The following is a 23,529-nucleotide window of genomic DNA, read 5'->3' on the forward strand; positions in this document are numbered from 1 at the left end:
AGCCTTGTTAAAATCCCCAGCTACAATGAATGCAGCCTCCGGATAAATGGTTTCCAGTTTACAAAGAGTTAAATAAAGTTTGTTCAGAGCCATCGATGTGTCTGCTTGGGGGGGGGGATATATACGGCTGTGATTATAATCGAAGAGAATTCTCTTGGTAGATAATGCGGTCGACATTTGATTGTGAGGAATTCTAAATCAGGTGAACAGAAGGATTTGAGTTCCTGTATGTTTCTTTCATCACACCATGTCTCGTTAGCCATAAGGCATACGCCCCCGCCCCTCTTCTTACCAGAAAGATGTTTGTTTCTGTCGGCACGATAGCGTCTCTCCAGTGAGCCATGTTTCCGTGAAGCAAAGAACGTTACAGTCTCTGATGTCCCTCTGGAATGCTACCCTTGCTCGGATTTCATCAACCTTGTTGTCAAGAGACTGGACATTGGCAAGAAGAATGCTAGGGAGTGGTGCACGGTGTGCCCGTCTCTGGAGTCTGACTAGAAGACCGCCTCGTTTCCCTCTTTTTCGGAGTCGTTTTTTTGGGTCGCTGCATGGGATCCATTCCGTTGTCCTGTTTGTAAGGCAGAACACAGGATCCGTGTCGCGAAAAACATATTCTTGGTCGTACTGATGGTGAGTTGACGCTGATCTTATATTCAGTAGTTCTTCTCGACTGTATGTAATGAAACCTAAGATGACCTGGGATACTAATGTAAGAAATAACACTTAAAAAAACAAAAAACTTCATAGTTTCCTAGGAACGCGAAGCGAGGCGGCCATCTCTGTCGGCGCCGGAAGACCGGCCATCTCTGTTGGCGCCCGAGTAGGGTGTCATTTGAGATGTGCCCCTTGGCACCACTATGCCACCTTCACATGATGTGTTCACAGACCATAGAGGGCACACAATGGATGTGGATGCGATAATTATATGCTCGAGGTGGTTGTCTTTTCTGATCAATGAATATTAAAATTACATATTTGTTCAATTATCTTGATTTATTTAAAAAAAAAATTACATCAGTACTGTTAACAGTGGCGGATTCAGGTATAGGCGACATGGGCGGCATCTTGCCGGGGGACGGTAAGGGGCGCCCGACAACAAAAACTTGTTATGGGGCACCCAGACACAATTTTTTTTTATTGCTCATATGCACATTACGTCAATGATATCATTTCACCGTGTGGGACTGTGGGTCAACTAAACTTGTTGGAGTGGGCGCCCTGATTCTAGTTTGTGAGCTAGGCAGGCTACAGTCTGGGAAGCTCTCCCACTCAGAAGTACGAGATGGGGAGGGGGGCGGTGGTAGTTTGACCTCAGGTCTCCCCACTGAAAACCTGAGGTAGGGGGAGCGGGGGAATCTATCAAATAGCGCACCTCTAACTTTGTACAGTACTAATGCAATTAGTAAAATCAGTCGCACTACGAAAGGCTACCAAATAAACCACAATTCATTCATAATACTGTGAATATATAGTTTCACAGACATATTGTTGCATTTTCTTCTGGTTTGTGCGAAATCGTTAAGAATAATATAAAACCAATCCAAATTTATGCTATTAGAATTTGTCTTATTCTTCCAGTGATCGTAGCTGAAGCAGAGAGGAGCTTTTCAAAGCTGAAGCTCATCAAGGTCAACCTTGTCACAGGAAAGCCTTAGTGGCCTTGCTGTCATCTGTATAAACCATGCAATTGCTGGGCAAAATTATTATGATGATGTAATTGATGACTTTCCATTAAGGAAGGCAAGAAAGGTCAGGGTTTAGAAGGCAGTTGTGCAATTTAGTTTCTGCGATTCTTGTTTGAAGTGCAATAGTGTAATAATCAGGTTATCTTCTTTAAGTGTGTTATTCTATTTGTGCATTTGTGTGTTATAGGATTCGTGCAATTTAGTTTTATTTGTGTTTTTTGTTAGCAATGGTGTAATAGTGAAATAATTCGATTCTATTTTTTATTTGTATTTATATACTACAATTTGTTTCTATTTGTCTTTGTTACTTATTTTTGTATATATTTTTATATTTATATAGTTTTAAATGTTACGATTATTTATTGTTGTTCCAAATGTCTGAATAAAAATGACAGTTGGTGCAGAATGGTGCTTCTTTTTTTGGGGGGCTGAAGCGGGGTTCGCCCAGGGAGCTATACAAGCTAGAACCGCCACTGACTGTTAACATAAATAATTATCTTTCATTGATGTCACCTCTAATGGAATAATAATTTATTGAGAGGGAAAACCTGACGTCAAACCACATTCGTTTTCTCAGCAAACGCAAAATCCCAGGTATGTTTGACTCATCAGCCTTGCCGTAGTTTGGAGTCCGGAAACATCACGAACTGGAAACGAAAAAAGTTTTTCAACAAACAAGAGTAAGCAACTCAATATTAATCTTTTGTTTTATCATCGCTAGTTATTTGTGAATAGCTTTAATGATTTGAAGTAGTTTTACTGTGATGTCTCTGGAATTGTGGGAGATGTCATCACTTATTCAACCTTACGCCGCGTAACTAGGTAGCCATTGTTGTGCTATGTGGCATTCTTGTGCTATTGACAGCAGCACCTAGCAAGCTAGCTAACTGTCTCTAATCTTCTGTCAATAGCAACAGTGTCCGTGTTTGTTTAGTTGCTTGTCATCCAGCCAACATATGACAGCTAAATTACGATGATTATTGTGTTTATGATAATTCATGTACACATTTTTTACATTCCCAAAATATGTTCTCCTTTCACAGTGGCTGAATAGCCTATTTCATCTGGATCTCATCCATAATGTTGCCTAAATTCAAGTGTCCCAGTCCACTACAAAACCTACACAAGCTTGCTACTGTCAGTGTTATATCTGATCATTGAATCATGAGTCCCCCCAGTTGAATGTTCAGGAGGATCTGTTACTGCCTCAGCCACTGTCTCTACACAGCCATGTCACGCCTGGAGCCGGAGGAGGAGAGTGGGCCTGGGCACGAGCCCAGCAGGGAGGTGGACATGTGGTCGTCAGTGCGTTGCCTTGGTTACCTGTCCAGTTTCAACCTGATGGTGGCGGTATGCCTGGGCCTGTACGTGCGCTGGGAGCAGACAGACGAGCCCATGATCCTTGTTATCTTCATCCTGGGTCTCTTCGTCCTGGGCATCGCCAGCATCCTTTACTACTACTTCTCCATGGAGTCAGCCAGTCTCAGCCTCTTCCACCTGTGGTTTGGCTTCCTTCTGGGCCTCCTGTGCTTCCTCAATAGTCCCTCGCTGGAGGAGAATGTGAAGGAGCAGGCTACTAACTACCTGCTGCTGGCTAGTGTGGCTTTGAGGACGGTGTGGGCCTTAACTGATAGGATAATGGGCTGCGTTCACTATAAACCCACCCTGCTCTTGTCCGAGGAGCTCCTAGAACTCCTGGGCTTTGGAATTGCCAGCACCACCATGCTGATGCACAAATCTATTGCCCTCATTGCCCTAGTGGTGGCGCTGGGGGCTCTGATCGTGAGCCTACGTGTTAAATCCCTCCTAGCCCTGCCCAACTTGGCCTGCTTTGCCCTGGTCACCTCCCTGCTGTTCTTCAAGGCCGTGGGGATAACCACCAATCCCTTCGCCCTGGGCTGCTACCTGGGCCGTCTGATATGTGACCCCCTCTTGGACGTCTACTTTAGCAGCCTGGGGGCCACCGAGCGCTGGCTGCCCCTGCTTTCCTGGGGACGTGTCTGGCGTCGACTCTCCCTGCTCCCTCTAGGGCTTGTGGAGATAGCCTTCTTCGTCCTAGCCGCTCTAAAGATGAGCCATCTAGAACTGTGGTACCTGGTGATCCCTGGATTCTGTGTGTTTGGCCTGTTTTGGACAGTCTGCCATGTGGTGCTGCTGATCACACTATGGGGCTTCCACACCAAGCTGAGTGAATGTCAGAAGGCGCGCTCGATCCAGCAGTCAGACACACGCAGCCTGGACCGGGTCATGGCCTCGCGGGGGATGAGACACTTCTGCCTGATCTCTGAACGCCTGGTCTTCTTCAGCCTGGTGTCCACAGCCATACTGGCAGCTGTGTCCTGGCAGGTAAGATGCTACATAGTGGTAAATGGTGAATTGGCAGGGTAATACAGTGCCTTGCAAAAGTATTCATCCCCCTTGGTGTTTTTCATATTTTGTTGCATTACAACCTGTAATTTAAATGGATTTTTATTTAATGTAATGGAAATACACAAAATAGCCTAAATTGGTGAAGTGAAATGAAAAAAATAACTTGTTTCAAAAAAATTCTTAAAAATAAGAAACAGAAAAGTGATGTTTGCAATATGAATTCACTCCCTTTGCTATGAAGCCCCTAAATAAGATATGGTGCAACCAATTACCTTCAGAAGTCACATAATTAGTTAAAGTCCACCTGTGTGCAATCTAAGTGTCACATGATCTGTCACATGATCTCAGTATACACAGTGAGGGAAAAAAGTATTTGATCCCCCCTGCTGATTTTGTACGTTTGGCCACTGACAAAGAAATTATCAGTCTATAATTTTAATGGTAGGTTTATTTAAACAGTGAGAGACAGAATAACAACAAAAAAATCCAGAAAAACGCATGTCAAAAATGTTATAAATTGATTTGCATTTTAATGAGGGAAATAAGTATTTGACCCCTCTACAAAACATGACTTCGTGGCAAAACCCTTGTTGGCAATCACAGAGGTCAGATGTTTCTTGTAGTTGGCCACCAGGTTTGCACACATCTCAGGAGGGATTTTGTCCCACACCTCTTTGCAGATCTTCTCCAAGTCATTAAGGTTTCGAAGGCTGACGTTTGGCAACTCGAACCTTCAGCTCCCTCTACAGATTTTCTGTGGGATTAAGGTCTGGAGACTGGCTAGGCCACTCCAGGACCTTAATGTGCTTCTTCTTGAGCCACTCCTTTGTTGCCTTCGCCGTGTGTTTTGGGTCATTGTCATGCTGGAATACCCATCCACGACCCATTTTCAATTCCCTGGCTGAGGGAAGGAGGTTCTCACCCAAGATTTGACGGTACATGGCCCTGTCCATCATCCCTTTGATGCGGTGAAGTTGTCCTGTCCCATTAGCAGAAAAATACCTCCAAAGCATAATGTTTCCACCTCCATGTTTGACGGTGGGGATGGTGTTCTTGGGGTCATAGGCAGCATTCCTCCTCCCCCAAACACGGCGAGTTGATTGATGCCAAAGAGCTCCATTTTGGTCTCATCTGACCACATCACTTTCACCCAGTTGTCCTCTGAATCATTCAGATGTTCATTGGCAAACTTCAGACGGGCATGTATATGTGTTTTCTTGAGCAGGGGGACCTTGCGGGCGCTGCAGGATGTTTTCTTGGTGACTATGATCCCAGCTGCCTTGAGATCATTGACAAGATCCTCCCGTGTAGTTATGAGCTGATTCCTCACCGTTCTCATGATCATTGCAACTCCACGAGGTGAGGTCTTGCATGTAGCCCCAGGCAGAGGGAGATTAACAGTTATTTTGTGTTTCTTCCATTTGCGAATGATCGCACCAACTGTTGTCACATTCTCATCAAGCCATTTGGCGATGGTCTTGTAGCCCATTTCAGCCTTGTGTAGGTCTACAATCTTGTCCCTGACATCCTTGGAGAGCTCTTTGATCTTGGCCATGGTGGAGAGTTTGGAATCTGATTGATTGCTTCTGAGGACAGGTGTCTTTTATACAGGTAACAAGCAGAGATTAGGAGCACTCCCTTTAAGGGGGGTGAATACTTTTGCATATTACCTGTATAAAAGACACCTGGGAGCCAGAAATTTTTCTGATTGAGAGGGGGTCAAATACTTATTTCCCTCATTAAAATGCAAATCAATTTTTGACATGCATTTTTTTGTTTTGTTATTCTGTCTCTCACTGTTCAAATAAACCTACCATTAAAATTATAGACAGATTATTTCTTTGTCAGTGGGCAAACATACAAAATCAGCAGGGGATCAAATACTTTTTTCCTTCACTGTATACACCTTTTCTGAAAGGCCTCAGAGTCTGCAACACCACTAAACAAGGGGCACCACCAAGCAAGCGGCACCATGAAGGCCAAGGAGCTTTCCAAACAGGTCAGGGACAAAGTTGTGGAGAAGTACAGATCAGGGTTTGGTTATAAACATCCCACAGAGCACCATTAAATCCATTATTTTAAAAAATTTGAAAGAATATGGCACCACAACAAACCTGTCAAGAGAGGGCTGCCCACCAACACTCACGGACCAGGCAAGGAGGGCATTAATCAGAGAGGCAACAAAGAGACCAAAGATAGCCCTGAAGGAGCTGCAAAGCTCAACAGTGGAGATTTGAATATCTGTCCATAGGACCACTAAGCTGTACACCACAGAGCTGGGCTTTACGGAAGAGTGGCCAGAAAAAAGCCATTGCTGAAAGAAAATAATAAGCAAACACGTTTGGTGTTCACCAAAAGGCATGTGGAAGACTCCCCAAACATATGGAAGAAGGTACTCTGGTCAGATGAGACAAAAATGTAGCTTTTTGGCCATCATTGGAAACGCTATGTCTGGCGCAAACACAACACCTCATCACCCTGAGAATACCATCCCCACAGTGAAGCATGGTGGTGGCAGCATCATGCTTTGGGGATGTTTTTCATCCGAAGGGTTTTGGAAACTGGTCAGAATTGAAGGAATGATGGATGGCGCTAAATCCAGGGAAATTCTTGAGGAAAACCTGATTCTGTCTTCCAGAGATTTGAGACTGGGACGGAGGTTCACCTTCCAGCAGGATAATGACCCTAAGCGTACTGCAACACTCAAGTGGTTTAAGGGGAAACGTGTAAATGTCTTGGAATGGCCTAGTCAAAGCCCAGACCTCAATCCAATTGAGAATATGTGGTATGATTTAATGATTGCTGTACACCAGCGGACCCCATCCATCTTGAAGGAGCTGGAGCAGTTTTGCCTTGAAGAATGGTCAAAAATCCCAGTGGCTAGATGTGCCAAGCATATATAGAGACATACCCAAACTTATAGAGACATACCCCAATAGACTTGCAGCTGTAATTTGCTGCAAAAGATGGCTCTAAAATGTATTGGCTTTGGGGGTTGAATAGTTATCAGTTTTTTTTTTTGTCTTATTTCTTGTTTGTTTCACAATAAAAAATATTTTGCAACTTCAAAGTGGTCGGAATGTTGTTTAAATCAAATGATATAAACTATCTATTTTAATTCCAGATTGTAAGGCAACAAAATATGAAAAATGTGAAGGGGGTGAACACTTTCGCAAGCCACTGTATATGTTAAACTAATATGTTAAACTAATGAATGAAAAGATGGATTGATAAATCAGTTCGTTTATTGATCAGCTGATTGATTGATCGATTGAGTGATTGATCTGAGCTTTTCATTTATTTGGGTTTTTCCTCATTGAGATGATTTTAATTATCTTATTAGAGACAGACCTGACCATGATAGCTGCATAGCCTAGTAACAAAGCAAGACGAGTGGCATCATCAACATTGAAACATCAAGCGTCACGTCATAAGCCCCAGAGACTGGCGCTTGCTAGAGGCCTGGCATGCATTCACAAGACAGTCCCAAGCCGGAAAGGAGAGCTGCTTCTGCTCTCAACCATGACCAAGTTAATTAGTACTTTAATATGCCTATCTCCTTACATAAAGAGCCATCCATTATTTAGCTTTACTCTGTAATCTGCTATTAGCATAACAGGCTACACTGTAGCAACTATTTGTCACATCACATAAGATCTCCAGCCATCTTATACTACTGTACCTGTAGACTTCCAGTTATTGCGTTAATGCTAGGCAAGTAGCGTCATCATTGGCTCGCAAAAAAAATAAACAATCCTTAATACTGCACGCAGAGACATTAACATGCTATCCACAAGTTTGTCTGGGTAGGTAGGAAAAAAAATGTAAATCTCGCTATATCCCTTTAAGCTATGACCCACCATTTACTTGAATCATGAGCAAAAGCTGTTGGTTTTCTACCTAAAGTTGCAATGGGTCCATTTAAAGGCCCTGTGCAGTCAAAAATGTTATTCCCCCCCCCCCCCTTGTGTTTTATATATTTCCACACTATGAGGTTGGAATATCAAATCAAATTTATTTATATAGCCCTTCGTACATCAGCTGATATCTCAAAGTGCTGTACAGAAACCCAGCCTAAAACCCCAAACAGCAAGCAATGCAGGTGTAGAAGCACGGTGGCTAGGAAAAACTCCCTAGAAAGGCCAAAACCTAGGAACAAACCTAGAGAGGAACCAGGCTATGTGGGGTGGCCAGTCCTCTTCTGGCTGTGCCGGGTGGAGATTATAACAGAACATGGCCAAGATGTTCAAATGTTCATAAATGACCAGCATGGTCGAATAATAATAAGGCAGAACAGTTGAAACTGGAGCAGCAGCACGGCCAGGTGGACTGGGGACAGCAAGGAGTCATCATGTCAGGTAGTCCTGGGGCATGGTCCTAGGGCTCAGGTCCTCCGAGAGAGAGAAAGAAAGAGAGAAAGAGAGAATTAGAGAAAGCACACTTAAATTCACACAGGACACCGAATAGGACAGGAGAAGTACTCCAGATATAACAAATTGACCCTAGCCCCCCGACACAAACTACTGCAGCATAAATACTGGAGGCTGAGACAGAAGGGGTCAGGAGACACTGTGGCCCCATCCGAGGACACCCCCGGACAGGGCCAACCAGGAAGGATATAACCCCACCCACTTTGCCAAAGCACAGCCCCCACACCACTAGAGGGATATCTTCAACCACCAACTTACCATCCTGAGACAAGGCTGAGTATAGCCCACAAAGATCTCCGCCATGGCACAACCCAAGGGGGGGCGCCAACCCAGACAGGATAACCACATCAGTGAATCAACCCACTCAGGTGACGCACCCCTTCCAGGGACGGCATGAGAGAGCCCCGGTAAGCCAGTGACTCAGCCCCTGTAATAGGTTTAGAGGCAGAGAATCCCAGTGGAAAGAGGGGAACCGGCCAGGCAGAGACATCAAGGGCGGTTCGTTGCTCCAGAGCCTTTCCGTTCACCATCCCACTCCTGGGCCAGACTACACTCAATCATATGACCCACTGAAGAGATGAGTCTTCAGTAAAGACTTAAAGGTTGAGACGAGTGCGTCTCTCACATGGGTAGGCAGACCGTTCCATAAAAATGGAGCTCTATAGGAGAAAGCCCTGCCTCCAGCTGTTTGCTTAGAAATTCTAGGGACAATTAGGAGGCCTGCGTCTTGTGACCGTAGCGTACATGTAGGTATGTACGGAAGGACCAAATCAGAGAGATAGGTAGGAGCAAGCCCATGTAATGCTTTGTAGGTTAGCAGTAAAACCTTGAAATCAGCCCTTGCTTTGACAGGAAGCCAGTGTAGGGAGGCTAGCACTGGAGTAATATGATCACATTTTTTGGTTCTAGTCAGGATTCTAGCAGCCGTATATAGCACTAACTGAAGTTTATTTAGTGCTTTATCCGGGTAGCTGGAAAGTAGAGCATTGCAGTAGTCTAACCTAGAAGTGACAAAAGCATGGATTAATTTTTCTGCATCATTTTTGGAAAGAAAGTTTCTGATTTTTGCAATGTTACGTAGATGGGAAAAGAAAAAGCTGTCCTTGAAATGGTCTTGATATGTTCTTCAAAAAAAGATCAGGGTCCAGAGTAACGCCGAGGTCCTTCACAGTTTTATTTGAGACGACTGTACAACCATTAAGATTAATTGTCAGATTCAACAGAAGATCTCTTTGTTTCTTGGGACCTAGAACAAGCATTTCTGTTTTGTCCAAATTTAAAAGTAGAAAGTTTGCAGCCATCCACTTCCTTATGTCTGAAACGCATGCTTCTAGCAAGGGCAATTTTGGGGCTTCACCATGTTTCATTGAAATGTACAGCTGTGTGTTATCCGCATAGCAGTGAAAGTTAACATTATGTTTTCGAATGACATCCCCAAGAGGTAAAATATATAGTGAAAACAATAGTGGTCCTAAAACGGAACCTTGAGGAACACCGAAATGTACAGTTGATTTGTCAGAGGACAAACCATTCACAGAGACAAACTGATATCTTTCCGACAGATAAGATCTAAACCAGGCCAGAACTTGTCCTGGAATAATATTGTGAAAATGATAATGCCCTTTTAGTGCCCTCAGACGAACCATCAGAGACAAAGCTTCACTTCAGGATTAAGATTGAATCCTACTACACCGGCTCTGATGCTTGTCGAATGTGTCAGGGCTTGAAAACTATTACAGACTACAAAGGGAAACCCAGACACAAGCTGCCTAGTGACGCGAGCCTATCGGACGAGCTAAATGCCTTTTATGCTCGCTTCGAGGCAAGCAACACTGAAGCATGCATGAGAGCACCAACAGTTCCAGATGACTGTGATAATACTCGCTGTAGCCAATGTGAGCAAGACCTTTTAAACAGGTCAACATTCACAAAGCCGCTGGGCCAGAAGGATTACCATGACGTGTATTCAAAGCATGCCTAAACGAACTGGCAAGTTTCTTCACTGACATTTTCAACCTCTCCCTGACCGAGTCTGTAACCTACATGTTGAAAGCAGACCACCATAGTCCCCGTGCCCAAGAAAGCAAAGGTAACCTGACTAAGTGATTACCGCCCCATAGCACTCATGTCGGTAGCCATGAAGTTCTTTGAAAGGCTGGTCATGGCTCACATCAACATCATCATCCCGGATACCCTAGACCTACTCCAATTTGCATACCGCCCCAACAGTTCCACAGATGACTCAATCTCTATCGCACTCCACACTGCCCTTTCCCATTTGGACAAAAGGAACGCCTATGTGGGAATGCTGGTCATTGACTACAGCTCAGTGTTCAACACCATAGTGCCCACAAAGCTCATCAGTAAGCTTAGGACCCTGGGACTAAACACCTCCCTCTGCAACTGGATCCTGGACTTCGTGACGGGCCACCCCCAGGTGGTAAGAGTAGTCAACAACAGGTCTGCCACGCTGATCCTCAACACTGGGGTCCCTCAGGGGTGTGTGCTTAGTCCCCTCCTGTACTCCCTGTTCACCCACGACTGCGTGGCCAAACACGACTCTAACACCATCATTAAGTTTGCTGATGACACAACAGTGGTAGGTCTGATCACTGACAACGATGAGACCTGGCAGTGTGGTGTCAGGACAACAACCTCTCCCTCAATGTGATCAAGACAAAGGAGCTGATCGTGGACTATAGGGAATGGCGGGCTGAACAGGCCCCCTTTAACATCGAGGGGGCTGTAGTGGAGCGGGTCGAGAGTATCAAGTTCCATGGTGTTCACATCACCAACGAACTGTCGTGGTCCAAACACACCAAGACAGTTGTGAAGAGGGCACGACAACACCTTTTCCCCTCTAGAAGACTGAAAGGATTTCACATGGGTCCCCAGATCCTCAAAATGTTATACAGCTGCACCATCAAGAGCATCCTGACCAGTTGCATCACCGCCTGGCATGGCAACTGCTCGGCATCTGACCGTAAGGAGCTACAGAGGGTAGTGCGTGAGGGTAGTGCGTACGGCCCAGTACACCACTGGGGCCAAGCTTCCTGCCTTCCAAGACCTATATACTAGGCGGTGTCAGAGGAAAGCCCCAAAAATAGTCTTGGACTGTTTTCTCTGCTACCGCACGGCAAGCTGCTACTCGCTGTTTTATTATCTATGCATAGTCATTCCCACCCTACCTACATATACATATTACCTCAACTAACCTGTACCCCTGCACATTGACTCGGTATCGGTACCCCCCTTTTATATAGCCTCGTTATTGTTACTTTTTAATAATTTTTTGCTTTAGTTTATTTGGTAAATATTTTCTTAACTCTTTCTTGAACTGCACTGTTGGTTAAGGACTTGAAAGTAAGTATTTCACAGTAAGGACTACACCTGTTGTATTTGGCACGTGACAAATAAAGTTTGACTTGAAAAGGCCGCCTGAAATTTCTGCCTGTTTTGGTGGGATGGAGATTTGGCCTGACTGTTGACATCAGACGGTAAATTAGTAAATAGACTAATAAGAAACCGTTCCAAATCTCTCAGCTAGTTTCAATTTTCCCCTCCCTACTCAGACCACTCCCAGACAATCCGAGCAAAATTCTTGCTTGAGAAATTGCTCTTTGCGAAGAAGCTTTTTTGTCGTTGTTATTTTTGACCATTTTAATTTAAATCAATCAAAGTACTTAATTGTTACTCAGAAATGATTTGACATTGGGATAGAAACGACCTTTAAGTACAAGCAACCTGTAAAATGTATAAAAGGCTGTGGCAATACGAGCAGGATCTAGTGGACAAAACCTGGTACTCTCACACTAATTTATGGGGAGAAAAAGCTTCATACGCTTCATAATACTTGTCAAACATAGAGAACTGATACTGTATACTGGCGGTTGGAGTGAGCTTGGTTTGGGTGGGGTACATGGGTGGCTTTTGGCGATTTATTTGGATTCCTCACCTCTTAGTAATTTTAAGTAGTTTGGTCCAAATCAGATGTTGGGTATTATATTTAATTAATATTATATGAATCCTATGATTGAAATCGCCAATTTGGATGCAAACAATTAGCTTAATTGCTCAGAGTTCAAATAGTCTTTTCAACAAAATAATGTTTGCAAGAATGCGACAGAAACTATTTCAACAACAATCGGAGATGGTGGGTGTCATGGCTTGCTGAAATTCTCCTGTACCTTTTTGTATACTTTTTAGCCGGTTGTTCTGAAAATATTACTCACGAGCCAAAGGTGGTCTCCAAAAATGGTGTACTACGTCACATATGTGCAGCTATGTGCACCACGTAATTACTCTCTCTCTCTCTCTCCCTCTCGCTCTCTCTCTCTGCTGTGTCCACTGAGTCGTTGGGCCCGCACTGCAACCTAACGATGGGCAGGCGTCTTGCTAGCTGTCACTCAAATGCGAGGGGCTGAAGTGTATTGGCTAGAACTCTAATTGCTAGGAGTCTGGCCCATGTGCAGGGGGAATGTAGGGAAAATGGCGCAGCGCAGCTTAAAAAAAAGCAGTCACTTTCAAACTAGGGATTTCGTGGCTAATTAAGGTGACAGTAATTCTGCCAATAGATGATGCATGTATGAACTACACATTGTCACATCCAGCCCAAAGTGGGAGGTTAAATATTTATATTTCTTAGTCACCAAAGTACTGTAGCATTTCTTTAAGCAATAATACTTACCCACCCACACACTCAACATAGTAAAATATACAATTCAGTGTCCGTGTTACCAAACATGTAGGCCTAGCTATAGCCTTGAATGATTTTTCTTTAATATAGGCCTGCTCTACAATAAAAAGGCTTGAAGGCTGGGATGGCATAAGAGCTTCAGTGTTGCTATGTCAAATCAGGACTGAGGAGATGATGATGGACCAGCTGTGAGGCCTTGGGCAGTCGGAGCTGAATTTAACAAGAGGTCTGCTGCCTCCATCCAAAACTGACGAGCTAATAATGAAGCAGGGAGCTCTGAAGTGATGTGGTAACCTTGCTGGTGCCTCGCTAATTGGACAAGTCAGATTGAGGAAAGAGTTAATAAGGATTTTAATTGCAAATGTGAATGTAACACAAGTGTAATTGAGGAAACACAAGGCTACGTGGAAATCATCATGGCAACGTCATAAAATAATTTAGGTGCCTATTGTTTCTGTGTAATTTATGTTTATTTACTGAATTTTAACAGCTTGGTGAATTTGTATAACATAGTCCATTGGGTAGGCCTATAGATTGTGGCCTTGGAATTCACTTAGACTATCTTTGAAAAGGCTTCATTCTCACTCATTCCCACCGTTTCACTTGAGTGCCTTTGAAGGGTGTTTTGAGCTGAAGCCTTGTGATGGAATTGGTTTATGTCTGTATCTAAATAGCTAAATTCTCTTGTTTCAAAACATTTTAAAAAAATCACAAATGAAATGCTCTCTTGTGTTGCAGCCCTCAAATGGTGTGTTCATGAGTGTGTTCCTGGTGGTCCTCCCTCTGGAGTCTCTGGCCCACGGGCTCTTCCATGAGCTGGGCAGCTGCCTGGGGGGCACATGTGTGGGCTACGCTCTCGTCGTCCCTACCAGCTACAGCAGGTATTTAACCGTACACACGCACATATAAAGACTACGTAGACACATGTACACTGAACTCACACACACCAGGGTCTCCATTAGCCGGTAATAGCCAGCTTTTGGCAAAAACAAATACATTTGCAAATACATGCTTATCGGCCTATAAGTTAATGTGCAACATTTTGTGGAATTAAATTGTTGCTTATGTATCTTCGTTAGTCGTTATGTTTATCACACGCGCACAGCATACCGATACAGAGCGGAAAATTTGCCACACAGCTAGAGGTCGACCGATTAATTGGCATGGCCGACTAATTGGGGTCGATTTCAAGTAATCTGTATTTTTGGACGCTGATTATGGCCGATTGCATTCCACGAGGAGACTGCGTGGCAGGCTGACCACCTGTTACGCGTGTGCAGCAATGAGCCACGGTAAGTTGCTAGCTAGCATTAAACTTATCTTATAAAAAGCAATCAATCTTCGCATAATCACTAGTTAACTACACATGGTTGATGATATCACTAGGTTAACTAGCTTGTCCTGCTTTGCATATAATCAATGCGGTGCCTGTTAATTTTGTCATCGAATCACCGCCTACTTCACCAAACGAGGGATGATTTAACAAAAGCGCATTCGCGAAAAAAGCACAATCGTTGCACGAATGTACCTAACCATGAACATCAATGCCTTTCTTAAAATCAATACACAGAAGTACATTTTTTTGAACCTGCATATTTAGTTAAAATAAATTAATGTTAGCAGGCAATATTAACTAGGGAAATTGTGTCACTTCTCTTGCGTTCATTGCACGCAGAGTCAGGGTATATGCAACAGTTTGGGCCGCCTGGCTCGTTGCAAACTAATTTGCCAGAATTTTACATAATTATGACATAACATTGAAAGTTGTGCAATGTAACAGCAATATTTAGACTTAAGGTTGCCACCCGTTCGATAAAATACAGAACCTTTCCGTATTTCACTTCGAAATGATAGTTTCCAGATTTTACCATTTAAATGACCAAAGGCTCGTATTTCTGTGCTTATTATATTATAATTAAGTCTATGATTTGATATTTGATAGAGCAGTCTGACTGAGCGGTGGTAAGCGTCAGCAGGCTCGTAAGCATTCATTCAAACTTATGACAAATGTTAAGAAAATGTTGAGCAATGTAATAAAGTCATGTCTTTTCAAGTAAGTTACGTTGGCTGACAATTTGTTAACTATGCTATCCTTATAAAGAGCATAGCATTACAGCAGTATGTTAGCTAGTTGGCTACTAATACATCGAACTTGCCAGGCAGTATTTTAACTATCTAACTATTCACATCATTCTTAGCTAAGTGGTATAGACATTGTGTGTTTCTACTCCGATTTCAGAACACTCTCATCTGAGTGTGCCAGAGCGCAGAATAACTGATGAATTTAAGAACACTCAACACCCGTTGAATATGGCCAGTGGCAGTAAACGTTGGCCAAAAAAAAGCGTCATTAAATTGTTTCCAGTAACCAACGCTCTGGATAACAATTGTTACAGTCACCAACGCTCTGGATAACATGTAAACAGCCTAACCAGCTCTGCTAGGGCAAGTAAAATGGTTAGAGTGAGGTGTTCTCTCATTTGTGGTTGGAAGTAGCTAGCCAACATCATCAGTCAGTTAGCTTGGGTGCTTGACTGCCAGTGATCAACCCTACTCCTGGGCCAGAGTGTCCAGTGTGCGCTCTGAACGTTCCGAGGGTGAAACACTCGGACAATCTGACAAAACTCTGAATTTACGAACGCCCAGAGCACACTCTTTCACTCCAGATAGAATTTGCAAACACACCCGAAATCGTAAGATGTCTAGCTGGTCATTTTTTATGCTAACAAACTAGCAAGAGGTTGCATAGCAACAGCATCAACTTCTGGTAGACAGGCAAAGCGCTAGTACGCTCAACTGAAACGATACCGTTCATTTACAGTATACTAAAATGAACTTATAGTATGTAGTATACAGAATGTTAGTATGGGTATTCGAACATAGCTCTAGTCATATTAGCAACCCATGCTAGTTCTTGAATCTTTAGATCTCCCCTCTTTCCATATTTCTAACAGATATTTGTATCTCTGTCACATGAAACCGCTTGCATGTGCAGTTTGCATTTGACAACTGTATTTTTCCCCTAATTGCATTACGGAACAAACATATCTGTGTAGCTTACTGCCTTGTGTGCTTTGCTAAGCTTATACTGTGAAGAAATAATAGTTTATCAACATTTTAAGCTAAACGTTCTGATCTGTTGCATCAGACTCATTGCTTTTAAATTTGTACATTTTTTTAATGTAGCCAAGGCCTACTAGTTGTATGAATTTGGGATCTATCATCCCATAACTGTCCCAGGGTCTGTTTGGAATAGGCTATTTCTTTCTCGCATTGAACGACAAGCTGACCATAAGAATAGGTCAACTTTTCGACTATGGGGGATATTGCATTGACGTAGGCTAGTAATTTTGCTGTTCGTTACTCGTCTTGTTGGCTGATGAAAAGTGAATGTGGCAGTTATTCTTATATCTTAAAAGTGCGCATTGGAATTCGGTAAGAAGGATGCTGTTGTGTCCTCGAGTTGCATGTTCTGTGATGACAAATAATCTAAATGTGATTTTTGTCAGTGGGTGGACGCCCTAATCAGGTTATGCGCCCAATGCATATGGGTCCGGTAAATTTCTCAAATGTCTGTTACATTAAAGTACTGCCGATCAAAAGTCAAGACGCCACATTTTCCTAATGGACACTCGTACAAAGACCTCAAACGCACAGACACACATTCACTTTATTCTTCTCCACAATCATTACTTCCCTGCACCCAAGTAAAAAAAATAATAATAATTAAATCTTATCTTTACAGCATCCAGAGGGACAGACCATAATTTCAATTCCCTCACTGGACAAACCAAGTGGAAAAATATCCCAATAAACATGGCCCTAATGTTTCCCCCCTTAGGCTGCTCTCTCCCTGGCATACTAAGTGGCTGTGGATGGAAAATGTGTTTATGACCAGGCAGGGCCACTCTCTGTCCAAAATGGCACCCTATCCCTTTGACTAGGACCCATAGTGCACTACTTTTGACTAAAACCCTATGTAGGGAATAGGGTGCCATTTCAGACTCTGCCTCTATGATGTAAAAAGGGCTTTATAAATAAATGCGATTGATTTGATTGATCTCTGTGCTAAGGCAGTTAGCACTTAGCAGTAGCTAGCTCTGTGGTGATTCGGATGCAGGCCCATACATCTGCTCTGTATGCCAGGGCTGTGGATGTAGGCCCCAGCGGGAGACCAGAGAGAGTGTTGAGAATATAGCAGTGTATTATCTACTGTTTGATGGGTTCAGATCATGTTTTTACAATGGTGAGTGGCCCCTTGGGAAGATGAGGAGGAGAAGAAGGAAACGGCGAGGGACAGAGAACAAAGGAGAGAAAATCAGACAGGGACAAAGTGAGAGAGGGTGCAGGGGAGAGAGAGAGAGAGACAGGCTTTTAGAGAGGGAGGACAGAGGGAAGGAGATAGCAGGAGACTAATATGTTCCCATCTTTGTATAGATAAGGCCAGGTAAGTGAAACAAATCTGTCACGTCAGCCTCTAACAGCCACGTTATCCACTGTCCCCAGTCATCTCAATACAACTACTCAGTCAAAATCTACTCATTATTTAAACAGAACTCTCTCCAATCTATCCAGCCCAAAGTCTCTCTCAAGATCATAATAACTCTGCTTTAAGATGAGATGCTTTGAGTTATGTAGATGTCTCTATGATTGAATGGAGAAAGTCTTGAGTAATGCCAGGCACAGGGACAGAGATACAGAGTGAGTGGGGCTATGTTGAGTGACGGAGACTGGGGCAGCCTTGACTCCTGCCCTCGTGCCTGGTGCTGTGGGATGGAGAGAAAGAGGTGTGCCGGATCAAACAGGTGGCTCTGTTTTAACCTCCGAATATTGTTGTTGGGTCAGGACTCATCTCCATCGTTATTCTCGCTCATCTTAGCCTTACTCACACGCACACACATGCGCACACACACACACATTCATATTATCTCATATTCCATCTCTACTGTACTGCCAGTGCCTTCACCTCTCTTTCACCTCTATTCCTTTTCATTCTCTACATTCTCCTCGTCTTCCTCTTTTCAATTCCGCTCTCCGTCTCCACTTGCCATTCTCTCCTCATATTCATTCTCGTTCTCTCCTTTCCTCCACCCATCCTCTCATCCTCTCCTTTCCCTCCACAGCCCAGACGGCCAGCCCACCCTCCTACCTCCGGACCAGGTGCAGGAGCTGAACGTGCGCTCCACGGGCATGTTGAACAGCGTGCAGCACCTCTTCTCCCACCACATGATCGAAACGTTTGGCTGTGACTACTCCACCAGCGGGGTGACTTTGGAGGCCCTGCAGGCCAAACTCAAGGCCTTCCTGGAGCTTCGCACGGCCGACGGGCCCCGCCATGATACATACGTGGTGTTCTACAGCGGGCATACGCAGCGCACCGGGGCCTGGGCACTGGCAGGTGAGGGTCACCATAGCTTACAGAGGCTGGCTGGCTGGCTGGCTGAAAACCAGCAGACAAGCTTCTTGCCTCTCTCTGTCTCTCATCGTCTATCAGTGTTTATTTTACACCTATTTATTTCCAGACTAGATCAAACATGAAAAAAAAAAAAAATACAGGATCAAATTAAGGTTATATGTTTGAATAGAACATGATGATGAGTGTAGAATAGTATATTTTTGTTTTTGACAAACATTTAAACGTTTTTCATTCGTTTTTGAGAAATGTCTAGAACAAGTACACAATATTTAGTAGTCTGCCAGATACAGTGTGTGCCTGTACTTTTCATTAATCAATGGCGACTTAGTAGAAATGAAGAGTCCAACATTTTCCCAGTGTGATAACTGAAGTTTGTCTTCAGTGGCTGCCGACACACGCCCACGCTTTATCACTGCATGGTGCAAGACAAGCTCAGTGACAATTAAACATGACTAGACCATTAATGTACTCCCACTCGTAACTTTTCCTTTTCAACATGAACCCAGACCACTTTTACCTTTTGTCTTTAATGTCCATTACTTGCTCACCACCTACCTTAACCACCTACCTTAATCAAATACATGCAGACAGTCGTTGTGGCTCATCGGGCAAGTCAGCTGTAATAAGTGTAGTTAATTAGTATTATTATTAACCCATTAACCAATTATTATGTCATGGACTAAGGAAGGAATATATTTGTATCATACGGTACATTCTAAGCTATGATTACAGTTACCTTTGTTATCAAACTAGCTACTAAACTCCTAACATGCGGGGTCAATTTAAAAAAAACTGGACCAACTAAGTCTTCTAGTAATATGTGTCAAAACATCAACGCGGCCACAGTACACCACACCACTGCTCCCAAATTGTACTTTAAGCATTAGTGTGTCGCGACCACACAGTATCACTCCTCCTAACCAGTCCCTTTCTGAGCACCTCCCAAACTGTAAAGAAATATCTTGGCACCATCTACGGGCACCTCTTAATCTTCCTGCCATGGAGCCCACTGCTGTATTAATCCTCATGAAGGATACTGCGTGTCATACCCCGTGTCACAGTGTTTGAGCAGTGGAGGCCGAGTGGAAAACAACCCAGGCCCTGGCTGGCGTTGGAGCTTTACAGAACGGATTGGGAAGAGCGGGGGGGTGTCTCTGGCACTCACACTCAATCACACAGGCTACTCACGTGCACATATACACACTCGTACTCCGCTCACGTTTCTGCCACAGAGGAAGGGTGCCCAAACAGAGAGCAGTCCCTATAACTCAAGATTTAGGTGCCTTAGACTAGGGATAGGCCATACAGGTGTGTAGTTGTCGACGGTACACAGAATAACGATAGAGAGGATTGGACCAATAACTTGACTATTCACATGTTCCTTTTGTTTACATTGTGCATGTTCTGATATAGAACATATCAGCTGTTCGCAAATGGTTGTTACTTGTTTGTCCCAGCCTAAGACTAGGGTTGTGTTTATTACAATGTTTTATTTCTCTCTCTACCAGGAGGAGACTCTCTGCGTCTGGAGCAGCTGCTGGAGTGGTGGAAGGAGAAGAACAGCGGCTTCACCTCCCGTCTCATCCTGGTCCTGGACACGGAGAACTCCATGCCCTGGGTAAAGGAGGTCCGGCAGGACGGAGGGAGTCTACTTGGCCGTGCAAGGGGCCGGGCTCGCCCCCGCTGGCGACATCGAAGGCGGGGTCGCCCCCCGCCTTGGGGACTTCACCTCGGAGTGGGTGGAGTTCAACTGCAACCCGGACAGCACCACCCAGTGGTCGGAGAAGGACAGGGCGGTGGCGGCGGCCTACGGCGTGTCGAAACACTGGAGCGACTACACGCTCCATCTTCCCACAGGGAGCGACGTGGCCGAGCACTGGAAGACCCACTTCCCCCAGGCTACCTATCCTCTGGTGCACCTATCCAACTGGTGCTGTGGGCTCAACCTCCTCTGGCTGTGTGGAGTGTGTCTGAGGTGCTTCAGGCGATTCAAACTGGGCTGGTTCCCTCCCAATATACTAGACACGGGACAGGGCATCAAACTGGTCCACTCATAGACTGACTGAGCTGTATGTCTGCCTGGGAGATCACTTGCCTGACCACTCACTCTGAATTGAATTCCTCTGCTCTATCAATCGCTACCTACTTTAAGTCTGAAGCTGTCATCCTAGAAGTTGACTTCAAAACAAATTCATCAGTGATTGGTTAGATTTGTTATAGACGATCCAATCAGAGAATCAAAGTTGATAACGTCGTCGGGTAGTCCGGCTCTGGCCCAACCCATCTGTTTCTGGGGCCAATCAGATTGGTCAGATTGTGTTCGCGTTCTAGAAATCGTCAGGGGGAGACAAATCCAGACTCATCGTGGAGAAAAAACATCAGTTGAACGGAGCAATGTGGATGGGTAGCCAGGCAAGGAGACCACAATGGAGTTTCAGCAGGTAGCCTAGCGGTTAAGAGGGTTGGGCCAGTAACCGAAAGGTCGTTGGTTCAAATCCCCGAGCCGACTAGGTGAACAATCTTGTCGATGTGGCCTTGAGCAAGGCACTTAACCCTAATTGCTCATGTAAGTTGGTCTGGATAAGAGCATCTGCTAAGTAGCTAAAATGTAAATGTGTTGACCTATGATCTATGGTAAGTTATGTGTAGACAATCACCAATAGAATATGTGGTAAAGTACAGTCGCCACAATAGGCCTGCTTTCTATGGTAAAGCTATCAACAATCACCGCAATCAGTCTTATTGCCATAGACTTCAACCATGCTAGTGTGGGCCTTGTATCTAAATGGTACAAGTAGACAATCTCCACAATATTCTGTGTATCTATGGTTTACTGACATCCACCCTATGTGCCTTGTGTTACTTTGTGAATTGAACTTTCTCGGGACATTGTGCTTTATTTTGAAAGTGTAATATATAATTATTTCATAAGTGTTTTTTTCTGGGAAGATTTTTGTAAAATTGTTTGTCATGTTTATTTCCCCTTTTGAAACTGATAGTATACAGATTTTACCATTAAAATGTCTAGCCAAAGATTTTGGGACAATTTTCAAGAGTTGTGTCTTGCCTTGCATTTGGTGTTGGTTTCTGTTGACTGACTATTTAAAATGATGAGACGAAAAGCCTTATTTTAGCACCCAATTCTGTTCCATTAGATGGATCACCACAAATGTGGTTAATTCATTGATTTGTTTTTTTAAACATTCATTTTATAAATGTGCTGCATCAGTGTGAGTAGGAGGAGGGAGTGTTGACAATTGGTCAGCCTGACAGGATCCATATAGCTGCAGGGATATACAGTACACAGCTCCCTGCCTGGCGCCACTTTGCTGCAGTTGTTTTGGAGTCAAATCCACCGTTAAAACAATGACACACCACATGTAGCCTATCATTGAATCGCTGTGCCTTCATTGGTTGCGATGGCCATGGTGACCCATATTGGCCAACCTTTCTGCTTCATTTGGTGCTCTCTCTCGCTCTTTCGCTGCGATGCTGCCTTTATGATACACTGTGATGTTTATGCTAAAAAGGTCCAATTGTATTATTCTACATATAAATGAAAGCCGAGCTTTTTGTCTCGCTATGTCTTTGATGTCCTGATAAGAACCGATGTGATGCCTTATCTCAGATTATGCTGGAATAATAAAGTGAATATGTAAAACGTTGATCACATATCTATTGAAAGTAATTGCCTTTTGTTTAAAAAAAAAAAAGCCTGTGCAGCTGCGCAACATTCTGGTATTTACCTGGGCATTGAAATGGGAAGTTTACCTCAGAGATGAAAGGAGTCTGTCGGTTTAGTTTGGAAAGCACGTTCAATGGGTTAAATTGGGCCCCAGTCGCCTATACATAATTGCTTGTCTCTTAGTTGTGGTTTGATAGGATGTGTAGAGGGAGAGAGGAAAAATAAAAAGCAAGAGTGGGAAAGATGAATCATGAAATGGGGCATAAGAGAGAGGACATGACCCAGAGGTGTCCCTAGCCATCCGTTCCAATTCCAGACATTAAAACGACATGGTTTACAGACATTGAGCAAATACAGGGCCTTGGTGTAGATATGTTATTGTTGGCAGCAAATATTGGGTTTGGGAACGTAGAAGTCCGGACAGATGTTGTAGAAATAATTGTCCTGCGCTGCTGTAAAAAGCTGTCAGTTCTCTCTCTCTCTCTCTCTCTCACTGGGGAGTCTAGCTGGACACAAAGCTTTCGCTTCAGCTTAGTCGCCCTTTTCCTCAACATGTTTGGTGGAAATTCAACACCAGGACATCTTAAGTCAATATTAAATGAATCACTCTTTAACTCACGTACAAAGTACAAGTCTGCCACAAGCTCTGTCAGGGTGGTCCCCTCGGCCCTCTTATATACCACTACCCAAAAAACCTACATAGGCATGGTTCATAGGGTTGGTTCTTGCAGGTGACTGGCTGTTATCGCTCGTTGCTCAGATTCTCTAGAAACGATCTTAACTTCCAGATCATATTCTGGGCATTCTGCCCATAGGTCTGTAGAGGAGGTCACAGTCACCTGCACGAACCAAGAGGGAGTGAGAGAAGATGCATACCGTGTACAATTCAAGGCTACGTCTTCAGAACATAAAATGTTCCCTTGCAATGTCTCCCAAGGTAGAGCTGCTTTCGATGGTCACACTTGATGTGTTTTATTGGTTTCATAGAGCAGGTCAGTGAACCGCGGCATGGTGCCTGGAAGATCCTATTAGACTAGAGAGAGGAAGGGATGAAACAATGTTGCTAAGTTTTGGGATGAATAGAGAGAACTCCAGTGTCAGCTTTGCTGCTTTCATACAGGCCTGCATCCTCATACAGGCCTGGTCTCCGTCTGGTCTTTCTATTGGCCAGGGCTGAAATAGAGTGCTGTTATTGGGTAAGGTCAGTGATTCATGTATACAGGAGGAATCATTTATTGGAATATTAG

General features: G+C 44.0%; 1 protein-coding gene across 1 annotated transcript; it reads left to right on the plus strand.

Moving 5' to 3' along the window:
- Positions 1-2,241: 2,241 nt before the first annotated feature.
- On the plus strand, positions 2,242-22,264 carry LOC115133198 (transmembrane protein 168-A-like). The gene is given in 6 exon segments (XM_029666185.2): positions 2,242-2,365; positions 2,729-4,031; positions 13,920-14,062; positions 18,305-18,579; positions 20,106-20,239; positions 20,241-22,264. Coding segments are annotated over 5 exon segments (2,130 nt in total). The 5' UTR covers positions 2,242-2,365; positions 2,729-2,867; the 3' UTR covers positions 20,655-22,264.
- The last annotated feature ends 1,265 nt before the right edge of the window (positions 22,265-23,529 follow it).

Source organism: Oncorhynchus nerka, linkage group LG8 (assembly GCF_034236695.1).
Source record: "Oncorhynchus nerka isolate Pitt River linkage group LG8, Oner_Uvic_2.0, whole genome shotgun sequence".
NCBI lineage: Eukaryota > Metazoa > Chordata > Actinopteri > Salmoniformes > Salmonidae > Oncorhynchus > Oncorhynchus nerka.